Genomic DNA, 24,793 nt, shown 5'->3' on the forward strand with positions numbered 1-24,793 from the left:
ATGATGCAAAGGGACGAAAAAACAAACCATATTGATAGATATAAAAGGATATAACTAATTGCAGACAAACCCCTGCGGTATCGCTGTTTTGAATTTACTAAACCTCTAGTTTACTGTTGCAAATAGACCATTGTGACATGTGTACCTTTATAGAAAGATAATTGTTTTTTGACAAATAGATCCCCGAGTTCCAAGCATTCAAACAATTCCATTTAGGGAATCTATCTGCAACGATAAAACTAGAGAGGTACTATGTTCAAACAGTGATACCACAGGGTATATCCGCAATTACCCCTATATAAAACACCAACTGCCTTCAGATTCACCATTACGAAGACACAAACTGAAGTCAACAGCAACACAACACAACACAACTCAACTCAAGTGAGTGCTCATGTGCAATTACAATAATATTCACAACCTGGGAATGAAAAGAATCCATCACACAACTGAAAATTACAAATGGAAGAAGAGAGAAAGACCCACCAATCTATAGAACAAAGCAGGAAGTTCTTATCAGAAGGATAAGGACTCGAGTGTTAGCAAACTTCAGCATCACTTCCACCACCGCTTATTATAGCAGCGTCAGCAATGTAACATCTAGACCGACATCTGTTCAAATTTGCTTCCTAAAATATTCACGCTTATCACAGGCTTGCCGGCAGTTATAATTTTATAAATCAATGAGTAGGAAAAAAGAGGGAAGAAAAGAAAATTGACAAAAGACACCAAAGCCTATCTTGTAACTCATTACTGCTTCACTTAGCTTCTCATTACATGTTGCACTTAGCTTCTCATTACATGTTGCGCATCGACGCACTTCTCGCCACAGTCCTGTGTATGCGTCACAACAGTTTTCAATTTATGATCAAATGATATATAGCTGCTATACGCATATTTAAAGCAAAAAAGATATGCTCCATCTTCACAAATCTGCTGGCACTTTGTCACACAACTTGAACATAACGGACAAAGTATCATGAAAGCACTCTACAAACGTGAAACTGAATTCTTGATCCACCTTTGACCTCAAAGATGATGCTTGCTGCCAAGAAGAGCAGAGCATAATGTCCCAAAGTTTCAAGTTATTAATAGTTCAAATTGTTAATGCATTGGACTTAAAGAAAGTGTCAATCTGCCAAATTATTCAGGAATTTTACTACCTTATAGGCTTCTGCAAGTTTCTTTTAAGATATAAAACCCTGTGAGGATACAATTTATTAGCTGAAATCATGTCCTGACAGGCCCTATAATGATCTTTCCAGATCACACAAAGAAACAGGTTACAGGATACTGACTTGCTGTTGAGAAATTGACATCTCTATTGTATAATTCATTTGGATCCTCCAAGTACACATATTTATTTCTTGCTGCCTATGAAGATAGATTTGATCAATGCAAAACCAGTGTTCTATCTATGCAATGGAAGATTGATCCATGAAGATAGATCTGGTCCATGCAAAGCCAGTGTTCTCTCTATGCGATGGAAGATTGGATCAACCTTGTAATTTCCAGAATGGTTTTGGACAGGGGTTGGTTCATGGCAGTAATCAACCCACCATGCATGTTGATTGAAATTAAACCTACGCACGGCCAGGATAATATCTTAAGTGGGTCTCTGTAACAGGATTTGTAAAACTCAATCTACAAGGTTCTTGTCAGAAACTTCTTTAGAGAACCTAATCAACTATTACGAGATAGATACAATGTAATTACTAGATTTATGAATTGCATACCTGTGAAGCATTAGACCATGTGCTATACAAATTGCTAAGCCTTGATCTCATTGACCATTTTTATCATGGAAATTGGAACAAAAGAGGATTAAACTTATAAGAAGAAGGTTGACCTGGTAATATATTGGTTATATTTCTTTATTCGTGCTTTCAGTGATTTACAGGGCAATTTCTAGCTAGAATTTGTCATAGTTTCTTCATATACTTCTGTTGCCCTTCTTATTTTGGGAAAGATTCAGTTTAACTGCTAGATTGTTGCTCATTTATAACTGCTTCTCCGTTGTTGGTTAACATATAGTATCTGTTGCTATGGATGAAATAGGATGAATAATTGAATCTTTCCATAAACCGGAAAATAGGAGCTCATAAATACACCCGTAGAAATAAGACACTCAGCTGCTGATGAGTTCAAAAAGAAATAACAAGTCACAAATTTTGGAAGATGCTCGATACATGAGATGGTTGTATAAGGGTGCAACTAAGTAAAAGTAGTTAGTTTTTAATAATGTAATTTCCTTTTATTGTGAAGGTTATATCTACTTTCGTCTTTATGGGTTTGATTTCTATGCATGATTTGGATTTAGAAAATTTTGATACAAAAATTGGCTTACTTTATGTCGAATTAGATGAAGAGATATATATGCATTAACCAAAGGGTTTTGAAATTGAAGGCCATGACGAATGTCTTTGACTGTTGAAAGAAGTATTTATATGGTCTCAACAATCTTCCAAGTCTTAACTTTTTCTTTTTGTAGTCAATATTGGATGTACTAACAGCTGTATGTATTTCAGAAAGCTTGCAAAATGATTTTTTTTCCATTTATTTGTTCATTCGTGTTGATGACATTGATTCCGGGAGATCTTGAAAGATCAGTTTCAGGCTCTCTTTAAGCGCGTGTTGGAAAGCTAGTTTACATATGACAATTGCATTGCCTATCATGAATATGGAATATATATAAAGTTACTAAGATATAAAGGAAGATATTTTGGTTGAGAGGTTTATTTGAAAGGCTCAAATTAAAACATAAGAGTTGACTTCATTTATTGTTACAATCAAAGTAATACCAAGCTAACATAAAAAAATTTATGAATGGATGAAGCACATCAATTGGAAAAACTTCTTATTGTAGAACTAGGACATTAATAAGAAGGGTGTCATTGTTCTTGTGCAGCAGACTGTTATTTTAAATAATCCAATTAATATTGACAAAGACTCTTCCAATTATATGTTCTGGTCAGAACTTGACTGTTGTGTGCCATACTTGACGCCCTTCTATTTGATTCTCTAATTGGAGTTGTTTGGTTCTCTGATTGTAGCTAGATCCTTATTCAGAGAGAACAGAAATAAGTAAAAAAGAGAAGAAAAGAATAAGAAATCTTAACTATTCCATAATTAGGTTTGATGTATCTATACATAAACCAACTCTCTCTCTTTATACTGCCTTTGTTTAGTGACAAGTGACAAATTTGGAGTTTTCTTTCAGAGATATTTCCTACCCGAGGATTGGGATGTGTATTTGTAATTAGAGTTAAGAGTGTTCCCTTGCCTTGTGTACACTCGCAATTTGATTAGTAATATTGTACTCATCTTGAGGATATATGCTGAAGGCCAAACCACATTATTTCTGTATGTTTGTTCTTCTTACACTTCTCAATAATTTTGTGTTTGTGCCTGACCATTTTGTTTTCCTTTTTTGGGATTTGACGTAACAAAAAAGTGTCATGTGGCCTGACGTTGGGAAGATCATGATTAAAAGCTGTCCATGTTTGAACTGATAAATAGGTTCTTTAGAGTTTGTTCTTGGGCTTTTCACAAAATAAATTGATATTAGAGTTTATGGTTCAATGGATGCTTGCTTTATACCTTACTAGTTTGAGGTCAACGTTACGCACAAATGTTGTTTGATACAATACGTATTAAGGTTTACTTGGATGGAGACGTCACAATTTCCTGTTGTAATTTGATTTGTCTATAAAGTGTTACTTGAGATCAATGTTACATTAAACGCTAGGCGCTCAAAAACAGCAACTTCATTCGTTATTGCTGCAACTATCACTACAAGGTGAATGCGGTGATCCATGTACAATTGTAAACTTGTAATCTTTGAACAAATGCAGTTGTAATCTTTGAACAAATACAGTCCTGTTGGACAAATGTAATCTTTGAAGTTTGAACAAATGCAGTTGTAATCTTTGGACAAATGTAATCTTTGAACAATTAAACTTTGAACAACCTTGAACAACAAGAATTACTTATAAACTTAAAATGAACTTAAAATTAAACTTAAACAATTAAACAGCCCCATGATTACATATTTACTTTCTCTTTCAAAATTCTGAGATTTACAGTTTAAACTTAAACAATTAAACTTAATATAATATAAGCATATGATAGTGATAGAGATAATAAGTTTAGTCCTTTACTTATAGAGATGAAGCTGACTGGCAACGAGATGAGAACGAGGTCGGAAGTTGAGCTCGAAGACGAGATCGGAAGCGAAGGACGAAGCCAAGATCGGAAGCGAAGGACGAAGACGAATCGGAAGCCCAGGACGAAGACGAGATCGGACGCCCAGGACGAAGACGAGAGCTCTGAGGTTCTGGCGGCGTCAGGAGAGTTAGATTAGGGTTATTTTTTCTTTGTTTGTATTTTGGGTTTTGGGTTTTGGGTTTGGGTTACGGGTTTTGGGTTTGGATTTTCGTTTTTTTCTATTTAAATTGTGAGGCGGCCCGCTTAGCCTTGGGCGGCCGCCTAGGCGCTTCCAGCGCCTAAACGTGGCCGCTCAGGGCATTTCTGCACGCCCTGAGCACCGCCTCCGCCTAGGCGGGCGCCTAGGCGGCCGCCCAGGCCGTTTTTTAGAACACTGCTTGAGATATCATCTTTATTATCCACTAAATTGATGTGCTATACACTAAATGATGTATTATCCACTAAATTGATGTGTTAGGCCTGAGTTAGGCTCAACTGATTTGAGCCAAGGTAGAGACTTATAAGCAATGTCTCATACTCATTCAGTGTCAAGTGCGGTTTTGGTTTAGCTAAATTGGTATGAGGTGTCATTTAGTCCAAAAATTAGAAATGACTAGTATGTTGAGCCACATAACTCAAATGAAGTTATTACTTCAGAGTCTATGTGGATCCAGATGGATTAGCCTAATGGCCATAATCCAATTATCCTACTAGAATTTTTCAACCTAGCACCTACCAATAATACACAGTAAAGCAATAACAATCCTTTTTACAAATAAATAATGAACAAAAAACGCATTATCCTTGTTACCGTACTATATAGGTACATTATATCAAGTGAATCTTACAAGAAGAGCTTTGCATGAATATCTTGCAACTGACATGAATTAGGACAAACTAATTGCCAAAGTTACCCCAGAAGGGTATGCAAAGAACTTACAGTTTGTATAGTACCTTGTTAATTTTTGGTTTTCAGGGTGTGTGTGTGAGAGACCTCGATGAAGTTTTGAAAATCACATATTGAAAAGCCCTGCGTAACTGTTTGTAAATTAATTTCTGTGTAAATCTCGCAGAAAGAAAACCCCCTTAAATATCCCTATACAGGATTTCCCCTCATTTGGTCCATAATTAAAAGTTGGCAAGGAAAACACAAGTTGAATTTCAGACTTGATTTGAAGGGTGTTCAGCTTGGTATTATTGAAGCTTTAATGCATTTGCAGTCTAGAAGGAAACAATCCCAAAATAGTTGTACCCTGACTTATTGTTGTTATCGACAATGGCTTCCACGGTTATCATTGATTTTGTATTGAGATAAAAGGATGTCTTCAGAGAGGACACTATTCTCTTAATCTTTTTCTTTAAGGATATGTATAAACAAAATACAAACCCAAATAAATTAGCAGAGATTAAAATGTGAATACCAATGCCAAATGCCCAGAACCATAATCCAAAATTCATCAGCTAAAGTTCAATCCTTGTTTTTCTTTCAGTTACAAGATAAACTGTGTAACGAATATAGGTGACCATATATTCATAAGTTCTGATACTCAGTCTTCAGCATCATCAAGACTTAGAGCTGCTCCCGAAGACAACTCTATAGTCATGGACACAATAGTATGATGAGATACAAAATCAACAATCACCCAGTTAATATGTCATGGAAGAAATAAAAAAATCTCAATCTAGCAGCTGTAGCATCAACAAAGACATGCAAATTAATAAATCAAAACAGAAATCTGAAAATGTTATGCAATTGATTACACACTAATTTTCCTATTACGATGATTACTATCACTGAAAGGTTTGCTTTTTAAACCTACCTCCCAGGAAGTAGCTGAGAAGCATTTCCAGGAACCCTGGAACTGCCGAGTCGTTTAGTTCTGTTGTCTTGGTCCTTCTCCACTCGCATAGCAGCTACCTCTTTCTCCATAGCAGCTACTTCTCTTCTCATTTTCTTGGCCTCCACTTCCATTGCTTTAGTTAGAGTATCCACTTTCTTTGCTAACATCTGTACAACAAAGGGGAAATGTAATGTATGGGAATTGGGAAGGATGGGACAGGGTTGGGGGGAGAGGCCAGCAGATAAAAGCAACAGCCTTGAGATTACAACTTCCAAAACAGAATTTACCTCGATTGCATCGTCCTTGTCTTTCAGGCTTTGGTCTTTCTCATGGCATGCTTTCCTTAGGGTTATTACCTCCTTTTGCAACATGTCATACAACATTCCAGAAACAGTATCTTCAGTGTCTGCATTAGTCGACTCAGATGGTTTTTCATCTGAATTTTCCTTCCAATCACTGGGTATCTCATTGTCTCTGGTGCCATCAATAGATCTGTTGAGTGAATGGGCGGCCCCATTTACAAGGATCTTACCCCGATCAAGTGACCTAGTTCCACCATCAAATGATTTTGATGTCCCTTTCGCATGTTTCAGTACAGTACTAGTACTATTAGAAAGTGATGATCTAATTTGAAATGATGGTGATCTCCTGGGTAGAAAGCCATTTGGAGATAATTTTGATATATTCTCAGCTCCTCCAAGTGACTGGCGACGAGAAGAACCATTACTCATACTCTTCGCATCTATAGTGGAGCGATTTGAACCACTTGAAGACATCCTCAGGCCATCTTCAAGGACTTTAAGTCGTAACTGAAATTTATCCTGAGATGCCAAATATGTACACATAGAATTTTCTTTCCTTTTATTTCAAATAGAGTGAAGCATTGATGAGTTTTTGCAGTCTACTTTACCTTTAACTGGGCCTCCGATCTTGCAGTACGTTCCGCAACAGCAAGTTTATCTCGTAGTTGTTGCATTTCTCCCTATACCAATGTATTAAGAGAGAAGTTAGTATGAGTCCCACTCTTACTATGGATTAAATCTACAACCTTGAAGAGAAAGGTGTAACAAGAAAAAACCGGCCAGAGCAGCATAGAGCCTGGCATACCATGAAAACTTATGGATAATAATCTGTTGTGGCATTAAAACCTACCTGCATGAATCTCCGCTCTTCAAGCCACTGTTTAACAGGCATTACTTTGTCATTAGCATCTTTCCATTCATTTGCCACTACAACTGCGACTCTGTTAGCTGAAACCTTTGCACGGGCTAGTTCTCGGTCAAGAGTTTTTCTCTCTTCCTAAATATGTGCATTTAAAGAATCAATGATCAAGTTAGAAAGAGAATTTAGTTAGAATGATGAGTTCTCATAAAAAAGATGGAAATGATAGATTCAAGATATTTTCTGAGTCTTTTACTAAACAAAGATACGTTACATTCATCTCTTGAACTTTCCTCTGGTAGTCTCTCACAGCATTTGCAGCGGCACCACCAGCAAGAACAGCTTCTTCAAGCTCTCTCACAGTCTGGCTGAGCTTTTCAACCTCCGCAACCTTCTGACGATGCATTTTGTCTAGGATCTTGTTTTCTTCCTAGACGAGAAGGTAAATTTAGATCATACTATTGGTCCTACAATTACAATCTTTCTGTGATCATGAATAGAGAAATTTCCTTGTAGTTACCTGACAGATCTCAATCTGTTTCATTAACTCCTGGTTTTTGTTTTGCAAATCATCCACCATCGAAGCTTTCGCCAGAGCGATTTGGATAGTCCTTTCAGCTTCCAGTAATGCTGCTTCCTTCGATTTGGTAAGGCGGTCCAAAGCCCTATTGTCGTCCTGCAGCTTTGTGATCTGCAGTCATAGCATAGTGGCAGTGAACCTTAAGTTTGAAGAAACAGACCTTTACAAAAATAACACTGCTTTATTCTTGTTCTATGCTACTCAGTAACTCAACGCAAGTCTCAAAGAGATCCTTGTTTGCTCCTTGAGACAGAAACTCTTTACTTGCAGTGACCGTAAACATTCAGTATATTACAAAAAAAAAAAGTTCATGGAATATTTGAGCAAGAAAGGATCTTAGCAAGAGTAACAAAATTTATTCAGCATATGAAACAATGTTCAAAAAGAAGGCACGAGGTGAATCATAAAAATCCTTTATGAAGGAAAGGCATAAAGCTTAGAGTCTTAAGGCATAGTTTTCATCATTTTCATCTTAAGAATCTTTAACTATTCTCAAATTGAGAGGAAAAGAAAAAAGGAAAACAAATAAGTAGATGTACTTGAAGGCAATCTTTAATCTAGCAATGTTTACAAGTTTAATTAATTTGGCATTTTTACTGTTCCCTCTAACAATATGCTCTTCAACCAACTATATATTTCCAATTAGCTACAGAGATCTCATCTTTATTTGGTTAATGAAACACAGGCCTCATGCAAAAGGGCAAAATGATGTGTACCTTGAGAAATGCCTCAAAACGCAGTTCATTTGCATTTAGAAACTGATTGGAAAGTACCAATAATAAATACTACCAAACATTATATGTGAACATTTAAACTACAATAACGCTTTAAAGAAGTGAACTAGGCAGGATTAAGCAGAATACTGGAAACTCCTTGAAGCTACTCACAAGATATTTATGTAATACCCCCTCTCCCCCGCATGTACATGTGCGAGCACACACATATTAGTGTGGAAACAAAATTAGTTACTTGTGTTATATGTAACGTAACAAACTTTCAAGTTAGAACATAATGTAACATTTGATATAACTCACACATGTAGTAACGCTACGCTATTACAATAGATGTTATTGTGGTACTTGATAGTAAATTAGTATAGCTTGTTATTCTGTTAAAAGATATTTTATAATGGGAAATCATATTCCTATTTGTTAAAATTATTATGTTATTTTTATATCTTTTGAAGTAAAAGATAACTAAACATGTAACCTACATTATGCATTACCCTGTTATGGAAAGGCCAAGAATCACATAGTATATTATCATTATTTTCAACATTAACATATATATCAGCTATTTAACTTAGTTGGATATAGTTCCAATGAGAAACACTTTGATTTCATGAAAGTGTGGAGGCAAGAAGCAAATGGATGCAAGAACAATTTACCTCCTGACGAGCAAGCTTTAATTCTGCCTCAAGCGGTGCAAGAATGGCCTCTATTGGGGGCATGTCATCATCCTTTTGAGCTGCATGGACTCTTCTAAGTGTAGCTTCTGCAGCAAACTGAGCAGCCATGGCTGCTTTCTTTTCATCATTAATCTTCTTAATTTCCAGATTCTGCAATCAAGTAGCATCAATACTATCAGTCACTGATGCAAAAGAGGTAAACAACCAGGCAACAAGGAAGTCTGAGACATACTCTGTGTTCTAGTAGGGCTTCAGTTAATTTGAGCTTCTCATCCAACTTCTCCAATTCTTCATTAAGCTGAAATCAAAGGGTCATAATCACCATTCAATAAACAAGGCTGAATGAACATATCCCATCAGTAAATTCCATAATGGATTTAGATATCATACATATATATCTATAAATCAGAGTAAAGCTTGTTTCAAGAAAAGGGGGAAAAAGCAAAAAGAAAGAATTCACATAGATCTGACTGGCCCCCATCTTAAAACTATAAAGTATCAAGAGCGCTGGTCAAACTCAAATCATAAGGGCATCTACTGAAAGATAAGACACTTTAAGTAAATGAGATGTTAATCCTCATAAATTTAAAAAATATATCTCAGAGAATCACTGCATTCTACATTCAATTCTCGAAAAAAAAATTTACCTCTTCACAAGCTTTCTCTCTGGCGCGCTCGCTCAATCTCAGCGCCTTAATCTCCGCTTGCGCCTCCCCCAACTCCCGATCCTTGTCTGAAAAATTCAAAAAAAAATCGAAAATAAAAAATCAAACCCAAAGCCAAATCGCTCAAATAAACCATTTTCTCCCTTTAAAAAAATATTCTGACACGCAAGAAAACAGGCTCAGATCAAATCGCATTCTGACCTCGAACTTCATTCTCCAATCGATTGAGCTCGACCTTAACTGGATCCGAACCATGCAGCAAATTAATGAACTCATCCGCATCCAAACTCTTTCGGATCGCGAGTCTTCTCCTCGAGCTCGACTTCCCTTCCCCCTTCGACGACGGCGCTGACTCCGCCGCCGTCAGCCCATCGCCGCTGTCAAGTAACGGATCTGACATCTCAGATCTCGATTTAAGAGAAAACGAAACCCTAAAATTTTTCAACTTCTATCTCTTTGTTTCGCCTTCGCGTTCTCTTCACTTCAAATCTCGAGAGCCAAAAAACAGTAAGTGGAAAAAGAGCAGCGTTTTATAATGATTTTTGTTTTATAATTTAGAGAGAGGTAAGAGAAAGTGAGTAGAGAGAAAGCGGTATGCTTACCACCGGAAGGTGAAGAGACCGGGCGTTTTGGGAGCGCCATGTAGCAAGCAATTGGTCGGATTTGGGATTATTGAGGGGTGAGAGCATCCCGATTTCAACTCGAGGTGTCGGGTTGTAATCGAGTGTTTAAGACAAAACACCATAGACGGGACTAACTAATGGAATGGTGACACGTAATACAGTTTTTGAAAGGAACAGCTAGGGATTGACTCGCATCACGTTGGAGTCACAAAGGTAAAGTTTGCCGTGGGCAGAGACAGGAGAGCGTGTCCATACACTTTTGCCACGGACAAGTTTAACATAATCGATAATAACAATAACAACATGTTTATAATGTAATAAATCAAGAAGAAATCATATAGATATATTTTGCAAGAGAATAATAGGTATGATTGGTATTATGCATCGTGTTTGATAGTAATGGGATCACTTCTACTCTATTTATTTAATGGACCTATAATTAAATGAGGATCATTTGAAAATGGACACCTTTTAAGGGGGCTGTTTAGATTGATTTTTTAAATAGGTATAAGAGGGGAAAGCTGTCAAAAATGTCAGCTTTTTGACAGTTTTTCCCAAAAATCACTTCTATAAAAGGTGATTTTGGGGAAAAGCTGCCAAAAAGCTGACATTTTTGGTAGCTTTCCACCCTTTTATCTATCTAAAAAATCAATCCAAACAACCCCTAAATGACTAGATGAGAAACATGTATATTACTACCAAATATCAAATTTGTGTTTGATACTAAGCATAAACATTATTCTCATGAAAAGAACAAATAAAATTTTATAAGTAACTTAAAATATTATGTATATCGTATAGTTTTAGCTGCAGAGCATTGAAAGAATGGAAGCAACTTATTGGTGCACAAATTAGAAGGTTGATTCCATATTGTTTCGTTGTATTTGGAGATGAGCATTTTCCTGTTTGACCACATTGCAATCATATACTCATGCTATTACCAAAACTAGTACATGTACGAGGATAAGTTATGTAAATAAATATCACAAATATCACAATGGGTCTAGTTTTAAAAAAGGTGCTTTGAATAGATGTTTGAGTTTAATGCAAGGATAAAATAATTAATACGTGGGTTGTTGGACTTATTCTATGTTGTAGAAGGGCCAAATAAAAGGGAATGACCTTACTCGTCATTGACTTTGTAATATAATAATCATTGAGTTATTTACCATGGGAAAAAGGAAAATACGAAACCATTTGGGACCATATCAAAAGCAAAGATTTACAAGACCTTCACTAAGTTACACAGCTAGATGAAAATTTTAAAAATAAAATGTCAATATGGGACTGTAAACTTCAATTAACTTGGGAAAGTTTCTTACTTCCACCTTCGTATTTGTTAGGAGTGTAAACAGATTGATGACAAGCAAATTGGTTTCATGATAAAAATTCAAACTTAAAAGGGGCTTTCTGACTTTGGGGTGGGGGTGTGTTGTTCAAAAGTTACAAGAGGTCATCTAAAAGTAAAGTTTTCTCATATTTAGCCTACATATTCTTTAGGTTTGTAATCATATTTTCATAATGGTTATTTTTTTATTTTTTTATTTTTTTATTCTTTTTGTTGATGGAAAAAGTAGGGCAAGGCATCTTATGTTAGGTCTTATGTTTCTGAGTCTACTATCTAATCTAGTTTTGATGATTAACAAACAATTCCTAACATCGTGTGTCGAGTGTTTGCATTTGTTTTGTTAGGTAATCTGCACAAATATCCTCTGTTTTCAGTCGACTGAATAGTGTTGTGAATAGTGTTTTCAGCAAATTCTGTTTTTAGATTGTGCATGTTTTTAGTCGATCGACATTGTTCGTCAGTTGACCGATGAACTACTCTGCAATTGCTGAAAAGTTTCTGCTCAGTCGACCGATCTCCATCAGTCGACTGAATAGTGTTTTTAGTCGACCGATGGCTTGCATCAGTCGACTGATGGTTTCCTAGAATCAGCCAACGGTTAGCTCATCAGTCGATTGAATAGTGCATCAGTCGATCAACAGCACTGTAACGGCTATATTCCAGATTTCCTGATTTTCAGGGATTGTGTTGTTTTTAGTGGATTTTTCTGTGTTTTGGGGTTTGTTTTGAGAACATATATATGTTGGCCTCTTTGTTTTGATGATGTTTAACAAACAATTTACCACTAATGTTATTTGTCTAGTGTTTGTGTACTTCTATTTATTATAGACAAATAATGAGTTGGAAGATGGATGGAATCGAGCATTCACGATCATATCAAATGGAGGTTGGCGGAATTGTGGAGTGAAGCCTATGCAATTCGAGTTAAAGATTCAAGTTCAAGCTTCATCCACAAGCGTACCAACTCAAGCTTATTGAAGATCAATATTGCTTGGATAATATTTAGTTTAGGTGTTATATTATGTGTGTTGGTACTTTAAGCTCATATATTACACACCATTTATAGGTTATTCTATGTGTCGTGTGTGTGTGTGTGATGTGATATATTATATAATTTATTATATATATATATATATATATATATATATATATTATATATATAGTATAGATTTATATATATATATATGATTTATATATATATATATATACACACACACACATTTTGGTTTGGCTTATGCACAACAAAAGGTTTTTACAAGGCAAATAAAATTAAATATATTCTACATGTTTGTTTTTATGTTTATCATGGATAAGGTGGTTTGGTTTAATTTCATAGATATGAAACAAAAATATATTCATATACATACTCATATGTTTCATATTCTATTGTATTGTGAAAATACTATATTCATTATTTATAGACATCATAACAATAGTTTATATCTTTCTTTAAGTCTATAAAATTATTTTGTAATGTTTCAAAACATGGTTAAGCTAAAATATCAAAACTCATATGTTTACATTTTTATGTTTTGGACTATTTTGTAAAATGATGATATTTTACATTTGGAAGGTCCTTTTTAAAAACCAGTTTTTGTAGCATGTGTATTATCATGTCTACAATCATTTTCCAAAGTTTCATAATTTTTGGAATTTATTTGATATTTTTAAACAGTGTTTTAAAATCAAAAAACAACTTTCAAAACCTGTATTTTCATGTATCAGTTCGCGATCGACCGCCACGGTCGACCGCGCCAATGTTTTTCCCTCAGGATCCACCAGAAACTTTTGCAGTCAACCGTGATGGTCGATCGTCTGTTCATAAGTTTTCATGGTCGACCGCCGCGGTCGACCGGGTGTTGTCCTGAGCCGTAGTTTTGCTATTTTGTTGCTTGCGGTCGACCGTGAGTTTTCCATGGTCGACCGCCGATTGCCCAACAGCTCTATTTGTACAGAATCTGATTTCTGATTCTGTGGGTTGTTTGGTCTTTTAATTGGGGTTTTTGCTGTTGGTTTCTCTTCCTATATAAACCCTCAAACCCCTCTATACCAGAGTAAACAATGAGAATGTTTTAAACAAGTTTAACGAGTGTTTTAAAATTTGTTTTGTGTGTTTTAAAAGAGTTTGGTTTGTGAAGACTATTTCACAAGTGGAGGAGATCATCTACATTGTTTGGGTTTCATCTTAATCCATCTCTCCATCTTGTTTTTTCAGAGAAGAATTTCTAAACTCACATCTAGCTTTACATTTGCATATTTGTTTTGATTATCATTCTTTAAAACTAGTTTTTATATTGAATTTAGATTTGATACCTTATTGTTACACACACCCACATTGAGCTTATTGTTGTTCGCGTGGAAAACTGTTGCTTTCTTCATTAATGAGATAATTGTCATCTTGGATTACAAAGATCGGTCTTTTATAGATCGTTACAACTCAATCAAAGAAAGAAGAAACAAAAGTAAAAATTACAAGCTTTCTGCTTGTGAACAAATCGCCGAGTCATGGTTTTGCAGGCCGCTCGTTGGGTGGTCTTTGCCTGCCGCCGCGGGTTGTTTGCCGGTGACCACGCGGCGATCTTAGATCGTCGGATCTACACGATTATGCGGGTATTATTCCAGAAGATAATAGCGGGAGGATTAATCCACCAAGGGAATAATCCTCGCGATCTCTGAGATCTAAGACCAAGCTTAGATCTGGAGTATCGATTACCTGTTAATCTCAGATCTGTTCTTTCTTTCCTCTCGAGATCCTGCCTTTTTGACGGTGATGGCGCGAGACAGATTGTCTATGTCAATTTCAAGTCTTCAAACTCTGAGGTTTGCTCTTTCCAATCGGCAAAGTTCGGCTCTTGAAATTCGACCCCGAAACATGAACATCTCCTAGGCCTATTTAAGGCTTCAGACAGGTGCCCGCGCAAAGAGAAACCGCGGCAGTCGGGCACTGGCCCACCTCAGAGGTGGCCGGCACTAGCCGAGCCACCTTTGGTGGCGCGGCCACCGACGCCACCAAAGCAGGTGGCTCGGCGGCCACCTTGCTGGTCGCCACCGAGCACTCGTGCTCAAGGCCGGGGTGCAGCTGGCGAGCCATCCTTGGTGGCCGCGACCACCAGGAGGTCGGCTCGCGCCTCCGAGCCACCCAAGATGGGGCTCGGACTGGCGAGCACCTAGAGTGGCACTCGCCTCCCGAGCCACATATTGCGGCTCGGAGGTGGCCGACCACCCAAGGTGGCTCGGCCACCGACGCCACTTAGGTGGCTCGCCGAGCCATACTTGGTGGCGTCGCGCCACCGAGCACCTTGGTGCTCGTGAGCCCGCCTCGTGACTTGGCTTTCCGAGCCGTCTGGCGCCCTCCCGGGGATCACCCCGTGTTGGCTTTCCGTGGGGCCAGCGCCGGTCGTTGTCGGTTCTCTTCTGTGATCGTTAGTGAGAACTCTGATTCTGCAGTAAGTCGCGATCTGATGGCAGTAAATCCGTTCTGAAGTTCGACCGAACATGATCATTGATTCGACTTGTGATTCGTCCGAGTCATTCTCGGTGTGATGACTCGTTGATTCCTTAAACTCGTTAGCTGATTCTCACGCGGTGGATTCATTCCGTTGTGAGTCGATTTGTCGAATCTGGCCCTTGGTACAGGCTCTGTCGGTTGGTGCCGAGCTGAGCTAACGGACCTATAAGCAATTTATATGCCTACAATATACCCCCTCCGAAGTTAGTTTCAGCTCTCGTTCTTTTATAGAAGGGTCTGGAATACTTTGGATCTGATTGCCCGCACCTATTAGTCGGTTTAATGGGAATTGGATGATTTCTGTTCTTGACTCCTCAATTCCCAGGGCGTGTCTGTGCTGTTGCGAAAGTTCTGTAAGAGTTCCGGGCATGACATAGTCTGACCGTTTGTCGAAATTTTGAACTTTTGAAGTCGATTCCTTGATTTCATAATTTTTAGTGACCACTCGATTGTGACGCGATCTTTATGCTACAACCGGTTTGTCCGGCGTAGCTGCTGGTAGTTATCTTAAAATACTTATATAACAATATTCTCCAGGAACTTCTCAACCAAACTTTAGGGAATAGCTTTATACTCATATACATTATTGGAAGTATTAAGCAAGCAGTTTATACTCGGTATACTTTGCGGACTTTCTTTAGATCTCGATATTCCTGAACGGCCCAAAAATGCATGACACAAAAAAGGTAAGTATTTGCGGTCTTTCAAAATCTCTCCGACTCAAATTAACGTTAGAGACGGCGATTAAATTGGAACTGAAGAAACACGTGAGTTGATTAAAGATCGTTCCCATGTTTTAATTCCAGACTCCAATTTGACATTCTGGTTCAAATTTGAGTTCAAAACTGGATTCATTTGCTCAAAACTGAGCTCATTCTGTTCAATCTGGCTCAATTTGGCTCATTCTGATACTCGGTTCTGGTCCTAGCCAGGGCTCAATCTGACTCAAATTGGCTCATTCGCGCTCATCTGGCTCAATTGTCGGCTCACTTCTGGCTCAATCTGGCTTCGCCGTCTGGTGACCTTGATCGCTGTATAGACGTGACTTCAAGATGGTTCATGAGCCTCGCGGAGCAGGTATCTCTCTCTGGACGAACCAGCCCATTGTTCATCTCCAATCAGATCTGGATGAACCCAAAGGATTTCGCCATTTGGGGTTGTGTGCGACACAAGTCCCTTTTGGCGCTGTCCGTGTGGGTCGTCATTCACCGTCTTCATCCCGACTTTGGCGACGCGTTTTGGCTCGAACCAAGTTGTAGGCACCGACCCAAAACTGATTGATACTGCGTTTGCTCTAACATTCTTGGCCGGCTTCTGGGTTATGACGCCTACATCGATAAGCGCCTGGATCTTGTCCTTGAGGTGGTAGCACGACTTGGTTGGGTGATGGACCGCTCTGTGGTACGCACAATACTTCGGGTCCGTCACTTTGTTCGCCCCTTCTTGATCCACGATCGCCGGCAACTGGATCTTGTTGTTCTCCAACAGGTATTTGAAGATGCCGGGAACTTCATCATCCTTGAAGGAGTACACTTTAGGAAACCTCGGCTCCGCAGATTTCTGCTTCTGAGGCCGTTGTTGCCATTGTCCTCGAGATTGTTGGGGTGCTTGTTGCTGTGGTTGCAATTGAAAGGTTTGATTAGCATCAACTGCATTAGCTTGTGCCTTACCTTTCCCCCGTGGGACGAAGTTTTGCTTTGGAGCACTTGTCGCCGGTTGGCCTCTTTCCGCCTTCTTTCTCTTGAGGAATCGCTCAGCTTGCTCTCCCCAGACTTTCAAGTCCTTCCATGTCTTGGATGGTGCTGTCCCCATTGCTTCCAGCACGTCCAACGCGAGGTTGTTGTGGCAGGTCTGGAGGATGAATTCCTCGGTGATCGGGTCCCGGCAATTCATCGCCTTGTTCCGGAACCTTTTGGATCGGGTCCCGGCAATTCATCGCCTTATTCCGGACCCTTTTGACGAAGGTGTCGACTAACTCTCCGTCTTTCTGCTTCTCATCGAGCAACGATCCGATAGATATCTCGGTATCGTCATCGAAGAAGTTAGCCAGGAACTTGGTCTCCATGTCATCCCAGCTGTTCACGCTGCCTGGCTTGAGGCGGCGATACCAATCGAAGGCGGCTCCGCGAAGAGTGCCGACGAATGACCGCACCATCAGAGGCTCATTACCAGAGATCACCCCCAAATGCGATTTGAAGTAAATCAAATGCTGGGTAGGTGAACCCATCCCATTAAACGGCGTGAAGTTAATTAGATTAAACTTCGCCGGATATGGGATCGATTCCCATTCTCTTGGGTATGGGCAAGGAATGCCTGTTTTCTTCGTCTCTTGAGCGGAAATTAGTGTGTTGATTTTGCTCTCGAGGTTCTTGATCTTCAGGTTTTCGCCGGTTTCTTCGCCAGCATTCTCATTACCACCCCCTGCGTTGACGGGAGGATCATTGGTGTTACGAGCATTTGTATCCTCATCTTCCACATTAATCGGGTTACGATGATTCTGCTCGCCTTGTTGGTTCGCCAATGCTTGGATCTGTTGGTCATGCATTTCTCTCATCTGCTGCATGGCCATCTCCATCTCAAATTTGAAACTTTCTTTCTGCTTAGCCAAAGCGTCTTCAAGCATCTTGGCCATCTGCTCCGCACTTATCATCAGGGCCTCGCGGGGTTGTCCCTCGCTGGATACTGTATTATCTGATGCCACCGCGGAGCCGGCATCAGATTCTTCATCTTCTGAAGGGCGTCTTGTCCGAATCCTACCATAAGTTGCTCGCTCTATGGTTCCGGACTGCAGACGGGTTCTAGGTCGGGAAGCTTTCAGAATCGACTCGAAATCTTCTCGTGCCGATGTCCCTTTGCTCGTCATGTTGGTGGTGACCCTCGGAAATTCTCCGTCTTCAATCACCCTTCTTCTTCGTTGGAAGCGCCTAGGCCTTGGTTTTGGCGTTTCCGCATTAAGTCTTTCAAAAACTGAAACTCTTTCGGGGACCGCCTTAATGCAATTGCATTCCGACAATACCGCCCGAATGAGTTTGGAACAGGGACATTGAATTTCCCGTTCTCGGGGACTCCTCTTCCTGGTTCTATTCGTACCCCCAGCACGATAGTACAACTCGTCATTTTGACAGTCAGAGTAACCTATCGTGTGCGGGCACGCCTTCTCAGGTACAACACAATCATTATCAGATGATAATGTTTCCATCTGAGGTTGACTTGCCTTCTTTGGGCTTTCAAAGGTTACCCGCCTCAAAACATGCCTTTTTGGGCGTGAATTTTCGGCGTGATCTTGGACTTCAATGCGCAAATTGGTGCGCGCAGCTGCCTTGAGGTCTTTGTCATGCTGGAGGTGATGGCGACCCCCAGTATGTTGAGTCGTTCTGGGCTTCTTCATCGGGCCCAAACGCTCGTGAATTGGAGCTTTGCCTCTCACGTCAGGAATTGGACCGAGGCGCTCCAAAATTGGTTTCTTCTTGCGGGATGACTCTGCATGATCTCCCGGAGAAGTTATTGGGATTGACGGCGACTTTGGTTGACTCGCCGGAGTTTGACCTTCCTTAGAAGGCTGCACTGGTTGCTTTTTGGCCTGAGTCGCCACTTCAGACTTAGGCTTCCAGACTTGTCGTGTTGGTGGTGGCTTCTTCTCCACCTCCTTTTGCAGCTTTCTACGGGCTTCCTGAGCTTGAGCCCGTGCCTGCGCTGACATCGCGCGGCGCTTGCGAATGCGCTCCTCGAGTGTCGAACGGTTCCGTTTGACGCGGACCCATTCTTTCTTTGGCGGCTTGGAAGAGTCGCCATTCATTGGTGGTTGAGGCTGTTTGCCTCTTCTGTTCTTCAACTCCGCGTGGTAGCGGAATCCGTCCGTAGACTCCATCGCCTTAGCGAATTGCCGCGCAAGGCGTTGACGACGCCTCTGGCGGGCTCTCTTTGAGAGAGTCACAACGCCCTGAACAGTAGAGGCGTTGGCGGGAGTTGGGTTGACCTGATTGGAGGTCGGTGGAACTTCATTTGACGCAACTTCGGCGTCAGTTGGGTTGAGAGCTTCGTGGGCTTCCCGAGCAGCTTCAAACCAACGAGCTTTTCTCCCGGAGGAGAACTTCTTGGACTTGCGGGGGGAGATAGAGCCGGACGAGGACACGTACTCCTCGAACTTGGCTTGGTCGAACTCGTACTCGACCTCCTCCACGACCGGGATTGCAATCCGCGGCTGCGACGCATCGATCTCGTTGGCGAGATCGTCGGCTCCCACTGTGGTCGCCAGATTGTTCGCGTGGAAAACTGTTTTCTTTTTCATTGATATGATTGTCATCTTGGGTTACAAAGATCCGGTCTTTTATAGATCCGGTTACAACTAAATCAAAGAAAATAAAGAAAAATTACAACTCTCCTCTGTGAACAAATCACGAGCTCCTGTTTTGCGGTCGCTCGCTTTGGTGGGTTCTTTGCCTGCGCCGGGGTTAATCCGTGGACCACCGCGCGATCTAGATCCGGTCGGATCTACACGAGTATGCGGGTATTATTCCACGAAGGGAATAATAGCCGGGAGGGATTAATCCACCAAGGGAATAATCGCTCAGATCTCGAGATCTAAGACCAAGCTTAGATCTGGAGTGTAGTCTCGTGTAGATCTCAGATCTGTTCTTTCTTCCTCTCGAGATCCTGCCTTTTCTGACGTGGATGGTCGCCGAGGATCAGATCTGAATGGTGCAAGTCTTCTGGTCTTCAAGCTCCGAGTTCACTCTTCAATCCGGCAGAGTTTCGGCTCTTGAAAGTTCGACCCCTGAAAATGAACATCTCTAGGCCTATTTATAGGCTCTCAGGACAGTGGCTGCAAAAAGGGAATTGTCGGCCACCTCTGCTTCAATCCGGCAGAGTTTCGGCTCTTGAAAGTTCGACCTGGAAATGAACATCTCTAGGCCTATTTATAGGCTCTCAGGACAGTGCCCGCAAAAAGAGAAATGTCGGCCACCGTCGGCCACTGTCGGCCACCTCTGGGTGGCCGACACTGTGCCGAGCCACCTATGGGTGTGGGTTTTCCGAGTTTTTGAGTTGTGTCCGTTTTCCGGTTTTGTCCGTGATTCGGTTGATTGAGACTCTGATTGGTTGATCTGATTTGGCAGTAAGTCGGATTCCTGATTTGGCAGTAAATCCGCTTCTGAGTTCGAGTCCGAAACTGATCTTGATTCGATCGTGATTCGTCCGAGTCTGTTCTCGGTTGGATGACTCGTTGATTCCTTAACACTTGGCTTGATTCTGCACGCGGGTGGATTCATTCCGTTGTTCGCGTGCGATTTGTCGATCTCGTCGCCTCGTTGGTTCGTCGGTTTGTGCCGAGCTGAGCTAAGGGACCTATAAGCAATTTTATATGCCTACAATTGTATTTTCATACTTAGTATAATTTGGGTTGTGGGAGTTGTAACAATTGAGAGTGAGCTACATTGAGTTCTCATCTATTGTAGAGAACATATTTGTTGTTACATTGTTAGTGTTATAAAGTTTTTAGTGTGCTAGAAAACCGAGTGTGAGGAGTGAACGTTGATCGGTGAGTATTAAAAATCGATATTGTGAGTGATTATGAACGTTGATCGGTGAACGTTGAAAACCGACATTATGAGGTGTAAACGTTGTTTGAGTGATCGTAGAAAACCTGGTTGTGATAGTGGATTTCTCCTCGGGAGTGGGGAGCGGAGACGTAGGACGGAAGGTCCGAACTCCGTGATCATATTTTGTGTTTGCATTGTTTATTTGCACATTATCACTCTTGTTTTGTTTATGTTTATTTCACCCTTGTGTTAATTTGTATATCCTTACATATATTTCATAGTATATCTCATTGGTAGGATATATCTCTTTGTTCATATTTCTTATCCTAGCTCATATATTTGTTGTATTTCATACTTGCTAGGATAACTTGTTATTAGTTTTAATTGCCATAAAATCGGATTAGATTAGAATAAGCCCTAATCAACCCCCCCCCCCTCTAGGGTCTAACAATATATACCCCTCAGCCTCAATATTTTGAACTACCTAAGGAAAGTTTAAAAACAAGTTTACAAGTTTGTTTAAGTGTGTTTTAAAGAAAATTAAGTGTGTTGTTTATGTGAAGAGAGTTTCACAAGAGGAGGAGATCATTTCGTTCTTTTTGAGCTTCAATTCTCATACCTCTATCTCTTTTGTTTTTAGAGAAGTTTTACAAAACTCAATCTCTAGCTATTTATATTTTTTATTATCATTTCTATAAGCTAAAATTTAAATTGAGTTTATATTTATTTTACTAATTGATTGCACATACAACCTATTGAGCTTTTAGTATTTCACATTAAGTATAATTTGGGTTGTGGTGAGTGATTATTGAGTGTGAGCTTTATTTTGTTCTCATTCTTGTTAGAGAACAAATCCTTTGTATTTGTGCCTTATTGTTGAGAGAACACATTGTAATACATAAGAACACTTAGAGAAGTGGTTGGTGAGAGACAATGTCAATTCCAAGAGGAGTGACGTTGGTAGTAAAGTCTAGAGAGATGTGGTAAATCCAAGCACTTGAGGAAGGTGACAATGGCTAGGTCAACACTTAGAGGAGTGTATTGTATATTGTTAATTGTGTGAATTGTATACGTTTATCGGTGAGCATTGAAAACCGATTGTGTAGTTGTTTTTAAGATAGTGGAGATTCTCCTTGAGGGTGAGGAGCGGAGACGTAGGTCGTGTATAAAACCCCATGAATTTTGGAAAGTAGTGTGAATTATATTGATAAATGAGCTCTAATTATGATGAATATAATTTATGGATGAATGATTATGCTAAAAATTGATTTGAGATCAATTAAGAGTATATATGAGAGTATACAAAGGTTAAACATGCACAAAGAAGAAATCTAGAAAAATGACCAGTTAAGAGTATATATGCATTACAGACAGATACAGTTTGAATAGGAAAAACTCAAAAGACCAAAGTTGTAGGTATCTTTAATATATTTCCAACTCATCTTAAATTACTTTATTCCAAGGTCAGACGTGAAAGTTACAGCCAAAATACCGAAGACTATTTTCCTAGTCTGATTAGGTTTCTTATTTCGGGTTTGAGCTGTTTTGATTGGTTAGCAGTTATATATATACATGTTTGTACACGAAAAACACATCTTTTCATCACTATTCCAAACCCTAGCAGCCCCTCTTACTCTCTTTCAAACTCTAATCATAATTTGTGAGATTTGGGAGAGTTCTTGAGGTGTTTGTCGAGAGGAAGGCGAGATTTTGTGACTTTGGTGAAGAGGGATCTTGCATGCACGTGTTCAGGAGTTGAACACGACGTTTGAGGCAAGATCATCTTCCTCTAAACCTTTTTCTATAGTTAATTCAAGATTTAATATGTTTAATTGATGAATCTTATGTTTAAGCTTAACCCAATGTTTTAAAATATTAATTTATGATGTTAATCTTTAAACCAATGTTCTATAGATTTAATTGTTGTTTATATTAGTTTAATGATCATAATCATTACGGTTGTATTTATTTTCTTTTTGAATTTGTTAATCATGCCCTAATCATGTTTAAACCCTAGATTAATAAATAATTAGGTTTTAATGCTAATTAAGATGTTTAAACCCTAGGTTTATGATACCCGAGTGATGTGAACAAGTTTAAACTAATTTATCACTGTTTAATGATTAGAATTTATCATGTTTGCTTAACCATGTTAATAAATTAAGTTATTTGAGAATTTTTTGAGTTAATTAGGAAGATAACCCTAATTAGTTTAATTCAAGTATTTATATCATGACGAGTTAACCCCTGTTAAATGAATATAAATGTCTAAATCTTGTTTCATATTACATGTTAATTAAATTTGAGTTTTGTTTGAGAATAATTCCAAAATAATGAAAAAACTGTAGATTTGTTTTTCCACTCTGGCCGGTCGAGCGATCGAGACTAGTCGATTGACCAGTGAGGCCCTGAGCGTGCACATTGTGTGCACGATTGCTTTTGGTCGATCGACCTATGTTCTCTTTGTTTTTGAGTGGTTGTTTTTGCATCGTTTGACCGTGAGTGCAGGGTTCAAGCCGAATGATGACACATGTACAATCATGAGCATACATGAATAGTGTTGTAACATACACACAGATATTCTGGAGAGGATTATTACAGGTATTGTTTTCAACCACATTTGGGATATGAGTTATTTAAACATCATATACATGTATGGATATCGTTGATGAGCATCGCTTAGTACTACTTGGGATAGTGCGTCAATATACCATTAGTACAGGACATTGAGTCAGGTTTTATGATGCATGATCTAGTTGTTCGTCTCGCACGTAGATACGATGAGGCTTGTGAGTGTAGGCAATAAAAATTGTCTTTATATCAAAATAAAAAAGCTCGCCCACAAGACCTCGCCTACGTACTCAAACTTGCAAGAACAAGTTTGTTTTGCTTGCTTTCCTGCATCAAAAAAGGGCTAAGCAAAACTCGCCTAAATGTTTAGCTCACCAGCATGAATCAAGCTTGCCCAAATGACTTAGCTCATCAACACGAGTCAAGCTCACCTACAGGAAGTTCGTGCGCACAAGTCAAGCTCGCCAACAGGTTTAAGCTCGCCTAAACGATCAAGGGGTTCACCAGTCAACCTTGCGTGTTCACCAAGCTCGCCTGCATGCTCGCCTGAGCATTCAGCTCACGTATGAGCTCGCCTGCAAGCCCACCAAGTTCACTTGAACGGTTAGCAACTACTTGCTTACCTTGTGGGAATGGGCATATCTGCTTGCCACGGATTAGGGGATGGAGCATGGCTCTCATCACCTATGAGTGGTCACATCCCACAATTTGAGAGAGGGGTTATAGTCCTCCTCAACTATAATCATGGGAATAGTCACTTCCCACAATTTGAGGGAGTGTCCATGACTCTCCTCAGCTATATATAGCCATATTCGGCTGCGTGAGGGGCGCTTGGCTTTTAGAGGAGGGATTCAAAATCTTGATTCTTTGGGTTCTTTATTTTGGCCTTTTACAAACTCTTGCATTTTAGCCTTCTTTGTGCATTCGGCCTTGATACTCATCAAGCTCGGGTATTCGAACTCAATCACACGAGCTTCTACCACGCATTGAAGCTCAACCGCAATTTTGATCGGATAGTCCAAGGGAAGCAAACTCGACACAAGCATTGAAGGGACGCATCATATCGCTACCAAAGAACCCATGTTAAATAAGAAAATTGAAATTCAATTAATATAAATCTTCTTTAAGAACCAATTTTACGCCCTACAGAAGATGGTGACCACAATGGGAGGAACCATTACTTCCAACAAAATGGTGGTGGCGCAATTCGACGAAATTGCGGCAGAGATGACTATTGACTCCCTCGTAATTGAGTTTGATCAAGCTAAGTATGAGGAGTACTTATCTTCATCCTCTTCTGATGGCAAAGCATCTCGCCGATGCCGTAGAGTTGTGCGTGCGGCCC

At 39.7% G+C, this 24,793-nt stretch overlaps 1 protein-coding gene across 3 annotated transcripts; it reads right to left on the bottom strand.

The window, feature by feature from the left end:
- Window positions 296-10,386, bottom strand: LOC109844395 (microtubule-associated protein 70-2-like). Of its 3 annotated transcripts, none has more exons than XM_020413403.1 (11): window positions 10,063-10,385; window positions 9,844-9,929; window positions 9,429-9,494; window positions 9,176-9,346; window positions 7,729-7,899; window positions 7,483-7,638; window positions 7,200-7,346; window positions 6,958-7,029; window positions 6,335-6,868; window positions 6,027-6,214; window positions 296-834 (listed from the first exon to the last, which is right to left on the bottom strand). In XM_020413403.1, the coding sequence occupies exons 1-11, from the start codon at window positions 10,259-10,261 to the stop codon at window positions 798-800; spliced, it is 1,827 nt and encodes a 608-aa protein (XP_020268992.1). In that variant the 5' UTR covers window positions 10,262-10,385; the 3' UTR covers window positions 296-797. The 3 variants fall into 3 exon arrangements, with proteins under 3 accessions (XP_020268992.1, XP_020268994.1, XP_020268993.1); XM_020413405.1 differs by lacking the exon at window positions 296-834 and adding an exon at window positions 896-1,045 and having other exon boundaries at window positions 10,063-10,386; XM_020413404.1 differs by lacking the exon at window positions 296-834 and adding an exon at window positions 5,638-5,800 and having other exon boundaries at window positions 10,063-10,386.

The sequence above is a fragment of the Asparagus officinalis genome, chromosome 6 (genome assembly GCF_001876935.1).
Source record: "Asparagus officinalis chromosome 6, Aspof.V1, whole genome shotgun sequence".
Lineage (NCBI taxonomy): Eukaryota > Viridiplantae > Streptophyta > Magnoliopsida > Asparagales > Asparagaceae > Asparagus > Asparagus officinalis.

What these genes read in the sequence shown, in the direction of transcription:
- LOC109844395 (XM_020413403.1), bottom strand. Translation starts at nt 10,261, where the DNA reads ATGTCAGATCCGTTACTTGACAGCGGCGATGGGCTGACGGCGGCGGAG. An exon ending in AAGCCCTACTAGAACACAGA is followed by an intron (nt 9,347 to 9,428) that starts GTATGTCTCAGA and finishes ACTTGATTGCAG; the next exon opens with AATCTGGAAATTAAGAAGAT. An exon ending in GGAAAGTTCAAGAGATGAAT is followed by an intron (nt 7,347 to 7,482) that starts GTAACGTATCTT and finishes GCACATATTTAG; the next exon opens with GAAGAGAGAAAAACTCTTGA.